This window comes from Hyalella azteca, unplaced genomic scaffold (genome assembly GCF_000764305.2).
Source record: "Hyalella azteca isolate HAZT.00-mixed unplaced genomic scaffold, Hazt_2.0.2 contig13914, whole genome shotgun sequence".
Taxonomy (NCBI): Eukaryota; Metazoa; Arthropoda; class Malacostraca; order Amphipoda; family Hyalellidae; genus Hyalella; species Hyalella azteca.
This window is the reverse complement of record NW_025943819.1, coordinates 203,182-220,205: the sequence shown is the minus strand read 5'-3', so window position 1 is coordinate 220,205 and position 17,024 is coordinate 203,182. Positions and strand designations below refer to the sequence as shown.

General features: G+C 40.4%; 1 protein-coding gene across 1 annotated transcript in view; it reads right to left on the bottom strand.

Annotated features, from left to right (window-relative positions):
* Positions 1-17,024, bottom strand: part of LOC108667890 (trichohyalin) — a 53,662-nt gene that overhangs the window by 2,630 nt on the left and 34,008 nt on the right. Inside the window, exons 6-14 of the mRNA XM_047883880.1 lie at positions 16,388-16,555; positions 14,685-15,818; positions 14,163-14,315; positions 10,065-10,253; positions 7,664-7,803; positions 4,639-7,441; positions 3,614-3,850; positions 3,089-3,312; positions 1,885-2,371 (exon numbers count right to left, since the gene is read on the bottom strand). Of these exons, the coding sequence (XP_047739836.1) occupies positions 1,885-2,371; positions 3,089-3,312; positions 3,614-3,850; positions 4,639-7,441; positions 7,664-7,803; positions 10,065-10,253; positions 14,163-14,315; positions 14,685-15,818; positions 16,388-16,555 (5,535 nt within the window). The remainder of the gene's footprint in view (positions 1-1,884; positions 2,372-3,088; positions 3,313-3,613; positions 3,851-4,638; positions 7,442-7,663; positions 7,804-10,064; positions 10,254-14,162; positions 14,316-14,684; positions 15,819-16,387; positions 16,556-17,024) is intronic.

Sequence of the window (17,024 nt, the reverse complement as noted above, 5' to 3'; positions counted from 1 at the left end):
TTCAGGACATTGTAACAGATTATACAACACACAGGCACTGTATGTGTAGAGCTGTGCCACATATACATTGCATGTGTTACTTATACAAAATGTTGAATGCACTATGTGCAACGCTTACGTTGCAACACAGTCCTTCACACGTTGATTTCATCACAGAAACACTGCGTAATACATACAAACACAATTGATAGGCATTTATGATGCTCAGGCATCATAAAAAGATAGAAAATATAGCAATATTATAAGCATAGATGAACATCCAGGCGTTCTACCTCCAGCTCATCAGCGATGGTTAACTTTGAAATCACAGGTTTCATGAAAATATGAGAGAAAACTCATGACAGAACGCTTTTAAACAGAAAAATTATAGAATCAAGAGTGACAGACTTTTGAAGTCGATAAAATTAAACTTGAAGAACCTCCATCAATAATAGAAATAATCCACCAATTAATGTTAATATTGGTTATGAGTCGAGACAAGCAGGTGCTGAAATTTGACGCTCCAGGAGAGATTGAGTATTGAGTGTCAAGACGGTCATGAGTCACACTGCTAGTGTGAGAGCGTCAGGTATTGGACTCACTCACACTGCCAGTGTGAGACTGCAAGGTCCTATAGGACTCACTCACACTATGAGTGTGAGACTGCAAGGTCACCGTCCTAAGACTCACTCACACTGCTTGTGTGAGACCGTCAGGTATGGGCCTCACTCACCGGTGACTCTGCGAATTAGTTCATTTCGGGGTCGAGGTAAACCTCCAATTTATGCTGGTCTCTCTGGACGATAAACTTTTTACCAATAAAAAGAAACTGAGAACAACTACTTCGCAATTTGTTGGAAACTAACAAGTGAAAATAAATCTGCCTCATTATGAAAGAAAATTCTTAGTGGCTTGTTGGGAAAAACTGATAATAAATGGATAAATGGGACTGATAATAAATGGATAAATGAAGACCGGACAGGAACAATCGTCGATAAGACCTTACATTGACAGGACAACTTATGAGGATACAGAGGGTATGTTGGTATGGCGAGGGTACACCACGAACAGATGCAACATCCACACACGTACTAGTCTATGATACCTAGCTGTGGGCGTGAGAATTTATTAATATGAACTTTTGCTGAACAGATACTCGTAACTTGAAACCACTTGATTGTTTGAACAAAGCCACGTGGAGCCTACGTAATTTTATTGGGCACACACGTTCTAGGGAGTCTAGTAATGAAGCCAATTTGGCAACTCAAGTGACGCTCAAATCTATCAAGCAATTATTTCAGACTATAAGAAAGTGGTGGTTTTATCAGATATTGACGATGATTTTATTCGTTTGAATAGCCTAGAAGTGAAAAGAAATATTTCGCTCATAACCTCCTATAGCTTTGTCATGAACTTAACGCCAAACTTCCCGTCGTTGCGGACAGTAAAGATTTGACAAGTTGACAAGCCTGCATATAGTTGATATATATCCGTAACAAGTGTAAATGCTCTAAAAGGTTTTCGATGTATATAAAGTTCAATTTGAACGCTTTTGAACACGATTTACGTTATTAGATTAAACGATTAGAGATGAAGCTTCTAATGAGAAGACTAGTGTGCTTTAACGATGCAAGGAGCCGACGTGACGAAGGTTTGTAACAGAAAAAGAAGGATATCAGAAAGAAGACAACAAAGAAACAAAAATAATCATTTAAAATTAGACGGAAATAAAGCAGATCAAGGAAGTCCATTGGACGAAAACGATTATTTTCGTTAGGTGTTTTGTTAAACACGATGTGGTTCGAAGGCATAGACTCGGAGAGGGGATGGGTGAGTGCCATGGCGGAATATTTTTTTTAGTATGAGTATTCAAGGCAAGAATTTGCGCACTCCTGACAAACTGACCTGCGCCACATTCTTGGCTTGGAGGAGTGTGGCTTTAGCGGCCTCAGTAGCCTGCGCCGTGGCTTTTTCAGCGGCTGCAAAAGTCTCGGCCGCTGCTCCTGAGCCTAACAAATTGGCAGCTAGCTGCTGCGGCTGTCCTGGCTGTTGTTGCTGTTGTTGTGGTTGTTGCTGTTGCCCTTGTTGTTGTTTTTGTTGCGTAGGCGCTGCAGCAGCTTGATTGGATTGTGCCGGAGCTGCGGTTGGTGGCTGTTGCTGTTGCCCGGCACCTGGGGTAGCACTTTGCTGTAGTTGTTGTTGCTGCTGTTGTTGTTGTGCTTGTTGCTGCTGCGGACGAATTTGTTGTTGTTGTTGTAGTGGTGGTCTAACTTGCTGCTGCTGAGGTTGTGGTTGTTGTGGTTGCTGCTGTTGGGGGGCAGCGGGTCTTGGCCCAGCAGCAGGCTGAGGCCGCGGGCCAAGTTGTCTGCCACTTCGCTCAGCTTTCAGGGCCCTGGTCACACAATTCATTCATTTCATAACTAAGAAATCGGATGCTGAATGAAATAAATGAGCTCATAACTTGGCAATAGGAGAGACACAGTCTCGTCGCATCTCAGACACGTTTCATGTTAACTGAATACGACGAATATGTTTTAAACATAGCACAATAAAGTTATTAACAGGGATTTGAATTTATGATACAATTATAGTATCAGGAAACTGATAACAGCCAAGATAAAATTATAAGACGACGGGATATTTTATGAGGAGTAATAGTCAAAATCAATTCTTTCTCCTTCTGTGGGTAGTGGCTTGGACAAACTCAAACTACGAACGACCAATTCGGGAGTACACCGGCACCAATGATGACCTAAAACATCATTATTTAAGCTTGCGCGAATAATTATGCAGAAGAACCATTAGATAGTCAGCAAATAAGTTTCTTCTAAATCGAATAAGTCATTCCTTGTAAACAGAGAAAATTCGTTTGCTGGTAAATCTTGCAAGTCATTCGCTGGTGAACCGAATGAACCATTCGCTGGTAAACCTTGCAAACCATTTGCTAGTAAACCGAATCTACCATTCTCTGGTAAACCGAATATACCATTTCTTAGTGAACCGAATGAACCATGTATTGATCCGCAGAACAAATCCATTTACTAGTTAACCCAACAAGCCATTCGCTGCTACGCCAAGCATCACCGAATACCAGGACACTAAGACTCACTCCTGCAGCTCCATGATGGTCTTGTCCTTGGCGAACTGCTCTTCTTGTCCCATCTGCATGAGCTGCAGGAGACGCTCGGTCTCTGACTGCGTGGCACGGTTCTCAGCCACCGCCTTGTCCCGCTCCTTCTTGAGGGCGTCGAGCTCAGCCTCACGCTCCCCCATAGCCCGACGCAGCTCTGCTAACTGCTGGGTTGCCTCGTTACCAGTCATCCCCTCCTGGCCCTGTGGGGAATAGTGTTTTCTTATCTAATGTTATGGGTGTAGACTTGAGTAATGATGATAAAATTATATTTATTCGGATAAAAATAGTAATTCACATTTAACATATGAATCACCACATTCACTTGCTATCCGCGGTTCATCTTACGGGCAACTTTGAAACATGGCCATCAATTTTTTTGATGAATTTTTACACCCACCTACATTCATAAACCAAGTGAGAAGAGAACAGGAAAAGAAACAATATTAGAAAAATTTCGGTTGTAAGAAAACCAATCAAGATATTTAAGGAAATCAAACCCGCCTTATTTAGCTGGGCCTCAAGCTGGTCCAGCTGGGTCTTCTTGTTGGCGAGTCTGGCCTCCAGTTCGTTGAGTGTCTTCTGGCGGTCGTCCAGCTGCTTGCTCTTCAGTTCCAGGTTCTTGGACTTCTGCTCGTTGATCTTCATTTGTTCCTCGGCTTTTTGCCGCATCATTTGGGCCTCTTCGTTGCCGCGCTGTATTGCACCTTCCAGTTTGTGGTTCGCGTCGTGAAGGTCGAGCTGAGGAAATCGAATTCCACGGTGAGAGAAAGCACATATTAAATTATTAGTCCTATGAACAAAACATTTATAAATAGTTTCTTAGTTCTTTCTTTTTCTTTTCTCACTTAGTGTCGTTTGACTGGAAAAACTGTAATTTATTTTTTGAAATGAAAACAAACGATGGTTTGGCATAAGCTTCATGACATGAATTAGGTGAGAGGGTAAGCGCTTCGAGTTCGTCGTCTGCTCTGTTCGTTGTAGGTCGAGCAGTGAATGTTGTTTTGTAGGCCGGTGATTGAACGGAAATTAGAGTTTTATTATTGTAAGTTCGACATAATATACCTATGTTTAAAAAATAAAAAAATTAGTCATAGCTTCATGCTGTTAAAAATTGGTGTTAGACGTTACGCGTTAGCAAGTCAGTATGAAAGGCACACATTTTAGTATCAAAATCACTATCACAAAACGATAACATTCTTACGGTGTTTGCTGATTTGGTCATAGCAATTCAGACGGGAAGTCTGAAAACCTGGGGCTTAATAAATGAACATAAAAATAGCAGAGTTAAACAGGATACATTCACAAGTAAAAATGATGAAATTTTGCACAATATTAAAGTCTTCTATCAATGACACTAAAATATATATCATTTAAATCTTTTTTAAATTATGTATCACAGTAGCATTCATCTCTTGTAACCACAAACTAATGGTCTAAATAATTCCAGAGTTTTGATAAATCGTACTTATTCAATAATAGTACGTGTATAATTCAAGTTTTCAATAAGTTTCTAATACTGATGTTACCTGAGATTTTTCTAGTTCTGCCACGAGCATCTCAAGCTGCGACTGCAGGCGCTGTTTCTCCACGTTGGCGCTCTGCAGATCGTTCGAGATTCGGTCCACGTCCATCCGTAACTTTTGCGTTTCCGGTGTATCTTTGGCATGAGTCTGAACCTGTTGCTGCAGCTGCTGAACTTGATGATTGAGTTGTTGAATTTGGTTTGTTTGTTGCTGAATCTGCGTGGTCTGTTGCTGGACTTGTTGGGAATACTGCTGCAGCTGCTTGGACTGCGTCTGCGAAAGTTGGGTCTGGGTTTGTAGTTGATTGTTAAGATGCTGGATTTGACTTTCCCTTTGTTCAGATTCACTTCCCTGCTTGTCGGTTTGCAGGGACATTTCTTGGTTGAGTTGCTGATTCTGTTGAGTTAATTGACTGATCTGTTGGTTGAGCTGGGTATTCTTTTGGTTAAGTTGCTGCACCTCCTGATTCATCTTGGCATTTTCTTGAGAAAGCGATTGTAACTTATTTTGGAGCTCCTGAACGGCTTTCTCTGCCTGGTCGGCTCTGGTATTTTCGTTGATGAGCTGCTGCTGCATCTTGCTCTGCTCGCCTTCTCCGTGGGACTGAGCTTCTAGAAGACGCCGCTTGGTTTCCTTTAGTTCGTGTTCGATCTTTTCGATTTTCAAACGTAGTTTATCTGACTCTGCTCTCGTGTTAGCCAGCTCCTTCTCTTTACTCTGGAGCTGAACAATTAAATTCTTTAGCTCTTTTTCAGCTTCTTTCTGAATCAAAACGGCTTCTTTTTGTGCAGCTTGTGCATTTTGCTGGGCTTTTTGAGTTTCTTGTTGCAGCTTCTGAACTTCTTTCTCGGCTTCAGCTCTGAGTGCGTTGAACTCTTTTTCCTTATTCTGAAGTTGTGCTGATATTTTCTGAATCTCCTTCTCTCGGTTGTCCAAAAGCTCCTTGGTGCCGTGCTCTAGCTCTTTCGTGGCAGTGTTAAGTTCAGTCTTAAGGCGCTTAGCTTCATCTTTGGATTTCTGCAACTCAGACTCTGATTGATTGAGTTCCTGTTGGAAATTTATGAGCATGTCCTGACTTTTTTCCAACTGCTTCACTACTTGGTCTCTTTCTTGCTGGAGTTGGCGGTGTTCGGCTTCCCATTTGGCTATTAATTTTTCTTGTTTTTCAAGAGCCGAACCGAGTTTCTCTTTCTCAGCCGACACCTTGGCCAGCTCATCCTTACTGCGTTCCAGGAGTTTGTTCAGCCTAATAATTTCTTCTTTACAGCGATCCATGTCCGTGTTGGATCTCTGATGAATGTCAGTAGCCTTGCCGATCATATTTTTTGTCTCATCCATATCTTTTCTTAGGTTGGTATTCTCAATTTCAAGCTTCTCTTTGACTTCATTTACCCACTTTAGTTCAGTCTGAGCTTTTTCGAGCTTCTCGTGCAACTTTTCGAGTTCAACTGACATGCGTTCAAATTCAATCTTTGTAGATTCGTTGCTTTCATGGTACTTGTTCATGTGTTTCTGGGAACGTTCCATTTCGTGCGTTAGCCGCTGGACTTCGAGCTCAGCTTTTTCTCTACCAGCCATCACACGGTTCAACTCCGCCTGAGCTCGTTCTAACTTATCCTGAAGTTTTTCCACCTCGATGCTGGTCCTTTCAGCATCAGTCTTTGTTTTCTCGGTCGATGAGAGGAAGCGGTCGAGCTGGCTTTGAGTGATTTGCAGGTCGCTCCGAAGTCTGTCGTTTTCACTTTCCAGCTTGTCTACCCTTTGATGCGATCGGGTAACCTCGATTTGGGACCGTTCGTATTTATCTTTTATCTTTTCTAATTCTATACTGAGACGATCAACTTCGCTGCCAGGATGTTCTTGATAAGGTGATCGTCTGCCTCGGTCAGGGCCAGGCTTGGTAGCTGCTAGTTCATCAGTGTATTTCTCAAGAGTGATCCTGGTTCTCTGTAGCTCGAGTTGAGTGTGTTCGTACTGCTCCCGCAACTTTTCGTTTTCGGCAAGAAGTTTCTCACTGTCAGTTTTGTGCTTTTCTGAGTCCAATTGATATCTTCCCTTGTACTGGTCTGCTCGTTCCATATCAACTTTTAACTTGGTGACTTCTTTCTCGTACTTATCACGGAGCTTTGTTTCTCGCTCGAACTCCATCTGCACCTTCTCGAGTTTGTCTTTGAGCTTCTCAACTTCGATTTTAAGAATTTCTTGGTCACTCTTCGCTTTGTCTTGACTGTCTTGATACTTGCCGAGTCTTATGAGGACTCTGTCCAGCTCATTCTGCACGGTGTCACACTCCTGCTGCGCCTTCTCTTTATCGACTTTAGCTTTCGTCAATTCCAGAGAGTTCCTCTCGAACTTGTCCTTGTATTTTTCAACGTCAATTTGCAATCTTGCAATTTCTTCTTGATTCTTTGTTTGGATACTCTGGGCTTTCGTGTACTGAGACAAGGCTCGCTCAAGTTCGTATGTTAGATGTTCGACGTCGTTTTGCAGTTTTTCTTTCTCGGCTCCTACTCTTCGGAACTCGCTCGCAGTTTTATCATATCGCTCCTTCATGATAGTCATGTCGACGTTCATTTGTTCTACCTGATCCCTCAACTTCTCCTCAGCTTCTTTGGACCGTACACCTTGCATACTTGCCCTGTCGTAAGCATCTTGCATTCTGTCGTTCTCTTCTTGCAGCCTCAGTTTCTCTTCCTTGATCTTTTCGATAAGGTACTGCGTCTTCTCGATCTCAACTTGCAATCGTTCGTTGTCGGCTTGGGCCGATTCGTACTTGGTCTGCAGACGATAGATGTCCGACTGTGATCTGTTTGCAGGAAAAATAGATACTTTGTAAACCACAAAATGAAATGAGAGATCACCAGAAAATTATTGGTCATGTTTTAATAAAACTATTGTCGTATAACTAAAATCCTTCACCAAATTTTCATAACTGTGACAGCAGCGGTGACGCCTGTATAGATATCCGAGCAAATTTTGTTTAAAATTGTTTTATTTGTTGATAATATTCCCATACTTGCTAGCTTACTTGTCAAACTTCTCGAGCGCCCTTTCGACCTCACGGTTAGCCATGTCCCTTTCGTCCTGCGCTTTAGTGAAGTGGATCTGAAGCTTTTCCAACTTGTCTTTAAGAACTTCGACTTCGGTAGCGCGATCGTCTCTTTCCATCTGTAATAATTTTGTTTTGTAACCATCATTAAATCATAATAATATTGCAGGATATTATTTTTTTGCCGGAGAAAAGTATTTTGAATATCTCACAAACGTCACAACAACTAATGACAATGAGGGAGTAAGGTCAGAAATTGGATACGTGGCGATTAACATAACATAACATAACATAACATAGTGATGTCGGCTCTGAAGTGTAGGCCTGATGTGGCCTGTCGCCGATTCTTTTCCATTTCGTGCCTTGTTCATAGATCTAAACTCGTTCTTTTGTCACCTTTTTTGAACAATGGTGTTACTTGAGCTTCTTTCCAGTCGGACGGCAAAGTTCCTTCGTTCAAGGTTTTTTGAAAGAATACTGTCAATGGGCCGGCCAGAACGGATGCTAATTCTTTGAGCAACATGATGAACATGATTCGCTTCCGTAAAATAACAATCGACTTAAATGAATGTTTCCTCCAAAACGGTACGGCACTCTCATGATCAAACTGCAAATGTGTAAACAGGCAATTAAATGCAAACATTCCAACTATCCGTCTTTAGGAAGAGTATATAAATATTTTTCAACATTGTCATGAGTTCGTCAACTCTTTGTTCGCTTGCCATAATACAGTGTATTGGTAAAGAGATTTTGTTAGCAGCAGTCGTTTCCTTGCGGCTATAAATAAACGATTAAAGCAAATGATAAGAATGAAAGAACAATAATCTAGTATCAGATGGTATTAGAGGGAAGTAGCAATACGTTTGTAAGCAATATTCAACGTAAGACTGCCCAGAGGTGCTAGATTACGAGGGATGGATAGGCATTGTAGATGACATCATGCAAAAATCGTGTTGCACACACTCACGTAATAGCTATTATGATTAGAGTATAATGTAAGAATCAGGCATTGATATTTTGAAGCCAGAGCGTTATAGTAGAGAAGAGAGTTATTAATAAATTCTGGAGTGGCCATCCAGAACTCATTACGTAACTCGAGTAAATTAAATATCACTCAGAAGCAGCCAAATGAAAGTATTTATTCAATATTATGAAGCTTTAATGTGTAAGAGAACGCATCTTAAATACATCGCTATGAGTTACACAATATTAAGAGCAGCGAATTACCCAACCTACGCACATAACCCGCCATACTACACACGTAAAGGGTTTCCATTAAAAACCATGAGCGGTCTATTGAAGGGCTACCTATACTTCGCTAATGGTTTTTAATGGCGGAGGGTAACAATTAAGTGGGTCAATAGACTGGCGGGTGGAAGCCAAAAAAGCGACATGTATTTTCCGGAGACGCAATGGCTACAAATACAACAACTGAGCTTTGTTTGTAGGTGGACAGACAGAGGGTAACGCAGACTAGGCAAAGACTGGCTGCTGAGTCGCCCAGCCAGCTTCTCATCAAGGAAGGTAATTGAATAAAGATACACAAATAACATTCCTAGTAAAAGTTAATAAATGGAATTTCTTGTTTTAAATACTCGATCACCGGTTACATCACGTTGTTATTATTTTGGTTGTAAATAAAGATACACTCAATTCCAGCGAGTGTGAGGGCTTTAGTTGCTCACGAGAGTTGTCCAGACAAAGATAGGCGGGTTGAATGTTGTGTGACGAGACGGTGGAGGGGTTGAATGTCGTGTGACGAGACGGTGGAGGGGTTGAATGTCGTGTGACGAGACGGCCGTTACAAATTCTACGCCGTTACAAATTCAATTAGACGCATCGTTTTAAGGTTGAATTTAATGAAGTATTCCAAGGAAGCTTTAGCTTAAGCATCCAAGTTAAGTTTAGTTAAAGTTGAAAGAAGGTTCCTAAATTGTTTACGACACAATAAGCTTTATATAAATGGAGGATTATAGTGTAAAATATACCACAGCCAAATGTAACTTATTAACAATCTTGTGGTACATAAACACTTGCTGAGATATGTGTGTTATGCTTTTTAATTAAGTAATTAATTCATGTTATGCTTATCGTTACTTTATTACGATAACAAGCGCAAAATACGGTTACTGGGAACAAAAGAGGAACTCTAGCTTATGTTATTTTTTTAAATTTTAATCTAACTAATTATTCAAAAACCTTTTTGCTTCTGGCTGTAATCAATTTCTCTGCCATGAGTTATATTTTCGATCGGAAACTTAACTAAAGCAACTTTGTTATTCAAAGACTTAGCTCCAGATATAGATTTGTAAACTGTTTCAATCTATTTAATAGTTGCTGGCAAGTTAACTACATAAAAACATATAACCCTGGAACGTACCAACATACGCTGAGCTTGGGTCGCTGCCTTGTCGTACTTGTCTTGCATTTCTTCGATTTCCTTGAGGACGATTTCTCTGTCCCGCTGAGCCTTGGCCAGCTGGCTTTGCTGGACTTCGATTTTGTCTTTGAGAGAAACTATCTCGCTACAGGCTAGGTCCTTTTCCTTCTGCAGGCGGCTCATAGCGGTCTAGGGTGGGTCAAGCATGTGGTAAATACTCTTGGTCCTCATAAATTCCATTTAACAACTATAAGGTTATTAGAGAACCCAGCACATTAAACTGCGGTGGTCAGAACTAACACTAAAACCTGTACACTCAAGGAAACGAAGAGAATTTGTCCAAATAGCGATGCAGTTTTTGGCTCTAGTGTAGTGTCGGTCATCTTGACCCAGTTTGTGGGTATAACTGTGACGTGCAGGAAGTGTATCACTATTTGGACAATGTGCCCCGTTTACTGTTCTGAGTGCACCTGTGAGCTGGGCAGGGCCGTTCTCATGCGACCGCGTTCCACCAAAGCTGATAAGTTAGTCTTAAGGGAATACGTGACTACACATTAATACATGACAACACATGTTAGTCTTGAGGGAATTAATGACCACACAGAACACTCAAAGCTTCTGCCATGTCCAAACCCGGAAGAAAGTTCACACAGGATATGGAAAAGGTTTCACTAAATTACCTTGCAACGACACTTAAAACAATCGGTTCAGTATTTGGTCTTGTTATACGAACAATTAATAAGGCGTGGAGAGACCAGTGGTAATGCACACCAAACAACACAATAAAAGCCTTCAGAGAAATGTTTAGGAATATTCAGAATAACCAGAATGCGGGGAAAAAACACAGACACAAGGAAGCTCACAAAGACATTTAAGGACAACGAGATTGGAAAGGATTTCATGTTTGTCGAACAGTTCGGATGAAATGAAAATAGTTTGTAAAATATTGTATACGATAAAACGGAGTTTCTGCATCAGACGATAACAAGTGATCATACGTATATTAGTGATGTCGGCGCCGAAGAATAGTTTATAACAGTCGTAGTATATGAAGTTAAGAACGATATAATCCACCTCCACTATTCAAGTTGTACTAACGAAGTCTACATGATATAGTATATAGTTTACGACATGCATTTCTAGGTGGAAAAATATACTAACAATTTTTTCGCCTTACTCAGAATCAACGGAGTTTATTCATGAACAAAACCACTTACGAGAGGCTCGAGAAGCACTTATTTCTCTTTTAAAAATATTAGAGTCTTATTCATATTGTCTGTTAGAAAATTGATCGAAGAAAGATAATTCCATTGGTCGAGGCTAAAAATTTTTTTTATTGAGAAGTATGACTTATTATAATTTGATCGATAAGCCTTTCAATAGCATTGTGACAATGGCCATCTGTTTCATATAATTATTGGATGACAGAGAGTGTACAGGGTGGATGAAGCTAATGGTGACACGTGGCTCTATCAGATGAGGATGCATGGCGATCAAAAGAAGGATGTTGGATGATGCATGTTGAAGATCGAGGATGCTATGGATGAAACCCACGTTTTTCAGTCGCCTCCGTTTTGTGACTCTGTTGAAAATTGTGCCATTTGAGCCAGCAATTATTTTGTTTTTATCGCATGCTGGTGCTCACTTTTTAGCTTTTGAGCTGCGCGCTGCTCATTCGTGACAATATCTGTCGTCTATATCACAATTACCAAAAATAATGTAATTAGTGTTATATCTATTTGTTTACATTTCGGCAAATATTTCTATCGTTTAAAAAAGTTATCATCAAAATTTTTTATTCGTATAAAAAAGTCGACCTGAATATTTTTCGATCTGTTAGTCTCGAGATGTTTTCCCATCTTAGAATTTTTAGAATATTACGCGTAATTTATTTTAATTTTCTTCTTAGTTCGGATTGCGAGATTAGAAGAGCAATTTGGTGCATGTGGAGAATGAGTGAACATATTTGCGCGTTCAATTTAAAATTTAAATGATTACCAACTATTATAATTTTACTGATTATGGATTATGTAACACGCAATAATGTCCTCATGGATAAATCTTACTCGCACGATATGCCAACAGACTTTTATCTCTTTGTTTTTTTCCGAGCTACACTCAAACGACTTAATTATGAGACGAGTGAATAATTACAAACCAGTGAATAATTATGAAAGAAATGAATAATTATGAAACGAGTAAATAATTATGAAACGAGCGAATAATTATGAAACGAGCGAATAATTATAAAACGATGTAAATAAACGACCGAATAATTATGAAACAAGTGATTTATAATGAAACATGAGAGGATAATTCGGAAATGAGTGAATAATTATGAAACGAGTAAATAATTATGAAAGGAGTCAATAATTATGAAACAAATGAATAATTAGAAAACAAGTGAATAATTATAAAACAAGTGAATAATTATGAAACAAGTGAATAATTATGAAACAAGTAAATAACTATGAAACGAGTAAATAATTATGAAAGGAGTCAATAATTATGAAACAAATGAATAATTATGAAACAAGTAAATAATTATGAAACGAGTAAATAATTATGAAAGGAGTGAATTATTATGAAAAGAGATGAGGCTTGGGGAACGAGTAGATGAATAGATCTAGTGAATTCAGCGATGCTAAAACTAAACAGAGATTCTAGACACGACTAGAACCACATAGAGTATTCGTAAAAATGAATATTTTGATAGACACAATTTACTGCCATGAACTCCTGAGACAAGACTTAATTTGCCCCTCGCTGATATTCTAGGCAAGAATTAACATTTATTTCTTACAGCAAACATTTTTCGAAGAGGGAAAAGTTGATGAGCAATCAAATCAATAATATATTCTACCAGAATATATTACATTTGATGGTTGTCAAATTTGACTCGAAAGTCTCTTCAATTACTACAGAATTGTTAATTTAATTACTACAAAAGTATACAAATGCTTGAGCGAGTGATAATTTAAAAAATAAATAATGAATATGATTAGTCACTTTCAGATGAAGATGAAACTGGTCTTAGAAACTTTCAAAATACGTATTATTTCAATGCGGTCAAGTTCAAAGATGAGGAATCTATGTACCTGATAATTTAAAATATAATGCAATATTTTAGAAGAAAGGTGGTAAAAATCTAAATAAATGACACCAGAAGAAATTTGGGACTGACACAAGATCGTGCAGCTAACAATTATGGAAGTTAGACGAGCATCGCAGGAACGTATGAACAGAACAAAGAACCACATCGACAGGCAAAGAAACGCCTAAGAAGTTGATATTATATTGCATTTTCTTGAATAGGTATAGATAAAATATAGAGCTTCATTCTGAGATAAATGGGGAAGATAGAAAAGAAGCGGAGTTAAAATGATGCTGTAAATTTGTGAGCGTATGAGAAGATGATCATGAATTCTGCTTGTGACTCTATACACGGTCGAAGAAGCCCCGTTATGTAAGAAATGTTCTACAGTTTTCATGGTCAGAGTTAATCTAAAAGACTGACAAGTGACATTACATGATTTATCTTTACTTTATTTACAATTATATATTCATCAGTCATACTGAGAAAAATTTTACTATTTGCAGAAATCCGACTGTCAAGTGAGAGAGTCTGAAGAAAGACACGAGTACAAAAATGGCAATTAAAAAATACATACTCTCACAATTACTTTCACAAAAATTCACTTCACCCACAAATAGAATTAACTAAGTCAGTTCGTTCCAAATATTGTGAACGAATTTAATGAATTATTTTGGAAATTCAACTCCCAAATTATTCGTGTAATTGGAAGATAAGAAGGGGAGCTGCAGCCTTGGCAAAGATCAAATTGACTGGAACTTAAAAAGGTCCCGCTTACATTGATGGCTGTCAGAAAATATTAAATAATACCAAATATTTCTAATCATGATCTCTTTAATGTTATATTAAAAAATTATGTCCCACGGTAATTATTGATGTTAATTAATGTTAAACTGTTGTTTTTATGAGTAAGCTCGAGATAATATTAGAAAAAAATTCAGTTCAGAAGAAAATAAATTCGCCAAATATCCATGGACCACACAAATAAACAAGAGTTTACTCACAACGAGTTTGTCCATCTTCTCTCTGGTTCGGTCCAGCTCTAGCATTGCGTCCTCTTTGTCCTTGGTGAGACGCGCGGTCTGTCCATGAGTTTTATCCAGCTGGCTCTGTAGCTGCTCATACTCATACGCATGTTTGTCGCGCTCAGCTTGCACCTGGTCAAACAACATAGAACTCATACGAATGTTTGTCGCGCTCAGCTTGAACCTGGTCAAACATCATAGTACTCATACGCATGTTTGTCGCGCACATCTCGTACTTGGCCGCTGCTTCAAACTTATCAAGAAAATTCACTCAACGACTGTGCCAATTTCACTCGTCCAACCGGACTATTCAAGGGAGAAGCCAATGCACTCATAATCGCTCCAATAAATTGTTGAATCAAATTTCTGATAATGTATATTAAGTAAAGTAAAGAAGATTTAGTGAAGTAAAAAGTACAGTAAAAATTTACAATAACGATTTAAAACGAAGATTCGATGATGAATTATTCAAAGAATTCTACTCAATGATTCAGAACTCACCCTTCTGAGCTCGTTGCCTTGTCTCTCTGCCCTCTCCTGCAGCTGGTCCAGCTCTGACTGCGCCTTGTCCAAAGCTGCCTGGGTTTTCTCCTGGGCGATCTGGGTCTTGCCGACGGTGGCCTGGGAACGCTCGAGTTCCTCCCTCAGCTTGTCGACCTCGCTGACCCAACGCTCCCGCTCGGCGTGCATGCGCGCGATCGTTCCTTGGGCGCGCTCCAGCTCCTCCTGGACGCTGTCTTTCTCAGACTGGGCGTTCTCAAGTCGGGCCTTCAGGCGGTAGATCTCACCTTGCGACTTCTCGATCTTCTCCTGTAGCTGCTCGACCTCGACGTGAGACCTGTCATAATCAGTCTGGTTCATACGAAGCTCTGCTTGTGCGCGTCGCAGCTCTGCTTGACATTTGTCTAGCTTTTCTTGAAGTGATTCGTGATCTCGGGGGTCCCTTGGGTCTCTGGCGTCCCTCGAGTCGCGAGAAACTCCCGAACGATCTCGGTCTCTGTCCCTGTCTCTGTCCCTCTCTCTGTCCCAGTCGCGATCTCTATCCCGATCACGATCTCGATCTCTGTCACAACGATCCCTGTCTCTCTCGCCTCCTCCACGGCCGTAAGACGCTTGGTAAGCGGCGCGTTCGCGTTCCAGATCCTGATGCAGGCGGTCGTTTTCGGACCGCAGTCGATTATTTTCTGCATCGAGTTTAGCGACGCGATTTCGATAGGAGTCGTGATCACTTGTGGTCTTGTCGGCTTCGTTGTAGAGCTTGTCAAGCTCAGCCTTGGTCTTGCCAAGCTCACTCTGACTGGACTCAAGCTTCGCTTCGAGTTTGTCCTTCTCGGCCAGCGCTCGCTCCACCCTCACTTGGAGCTTCTCAACTTCCCCTTCGAGTGAGTGAAGTTTCATCTTGTACTCGGCAATGTCCCGTTCGTGCAGACTTGTTTCCTGCTGCTTCTCCTGCTCAGCTCGGTCCCTCTGCTCCCTGAGCTGCAGGATCTGTTTGTCCTTGTCCCCGATGGCCTCCTCAAGGGAGGTGAGGGCGCCTTCAGAACTGCTGTGGTGAGCCTGGATGGCCGTCAGCCGAGCCCGGGCCATGTCAACCTGGTTGTCCTTCTCACGAAGAAGTTCTTCCAAATTCTCAATCTGATTTGAGAATATGTGAATAAATACTTTTTTAAAACGATGCCGAGAGAAATTCAATGCTAATAACATTGAATGCGACATAGTCTTATCAGAACGCATTACAGCAGGAAACTTGTTGAACATACTGATCACAAAACAATGCGAAACAAAACGACAGACCAACAAAAAGCTTGTTTTGTTAATTGCAGACGCATGAACAAAGTTAATGGTTAAACAAAGTTAATGGTTAAAAAACTAATTAGTAAGCATCATTCAGAGCAACATTGCCATTTAGTTTTTATTTAACCTAGAGTCCAAGGCTATTCTTCACCTTGCGGTGCAGGACGTTGACCTTGCGGTCCTTGATGTCCACATCTCACCTTGCGGTGCAGGACGTTGATCTTGCGGTCCTTGATGTCCACATCTCACCTTGCGGTCCTTGATGTCCACATCTCACCTTGCGGTGCTTGATGTCCACATCTCACCTTGCGGTCCTTGATGTCCACATCTCACCTTGCGGTCCTTGATGTCCACATCTCACCTTGCGGTGCAGGACGTTGATCTTGCGGTCCTTGATGTCCACATCTTACCTTGCGGTGCAGGACGTTGATCTTGCGGTCCTTGATGTCCATGTGGTCCCTGAGCTCAGTGAGCTCGGCGGTGAACCTGTTGCGCTCCTGCGTCGCCTGCAGACAGTGTTGCGTCTTCTTCTCGATGGTCTTGTTCTTGTCCTCCAGGCGCTGCCGCAGCTCCTCCATCTGAACAACAATGGTTATAAGGTGGTATCATTTGTGATATTTGTGATATCATTTGTGGTATCATTTGTGGTATCATTTGTGATATTTGTGATATCATTTGTGGTATCATTTGTGGTATCATTTGTGATATTTGTGATATCATTTGTGGTATCATTTGTGATATCATTTGTGAAATTATTTGTGATATCACTTGTGATATCATTTGTGATATCATTTGGGTATCATTTGTGATATCATTTGTGAAATTATTTGTGATATCATTTGTGATATCATTTGGGGTATCATTTGTGATTTCATTTTTGGTATTGTTTGTGAAATCGTTTTTGGTGTTGTGTGTGGTGTTACGAGCGTGTGCGATGGCTCTCTCCGGCGAAACTTGGACGATGAGAAATGATACATTCAAGTTAATATCAGTTATGCAGGTCGTGGCGAGTGCTATCGGATGATTTTGCTGAATGAAATTTTCTTG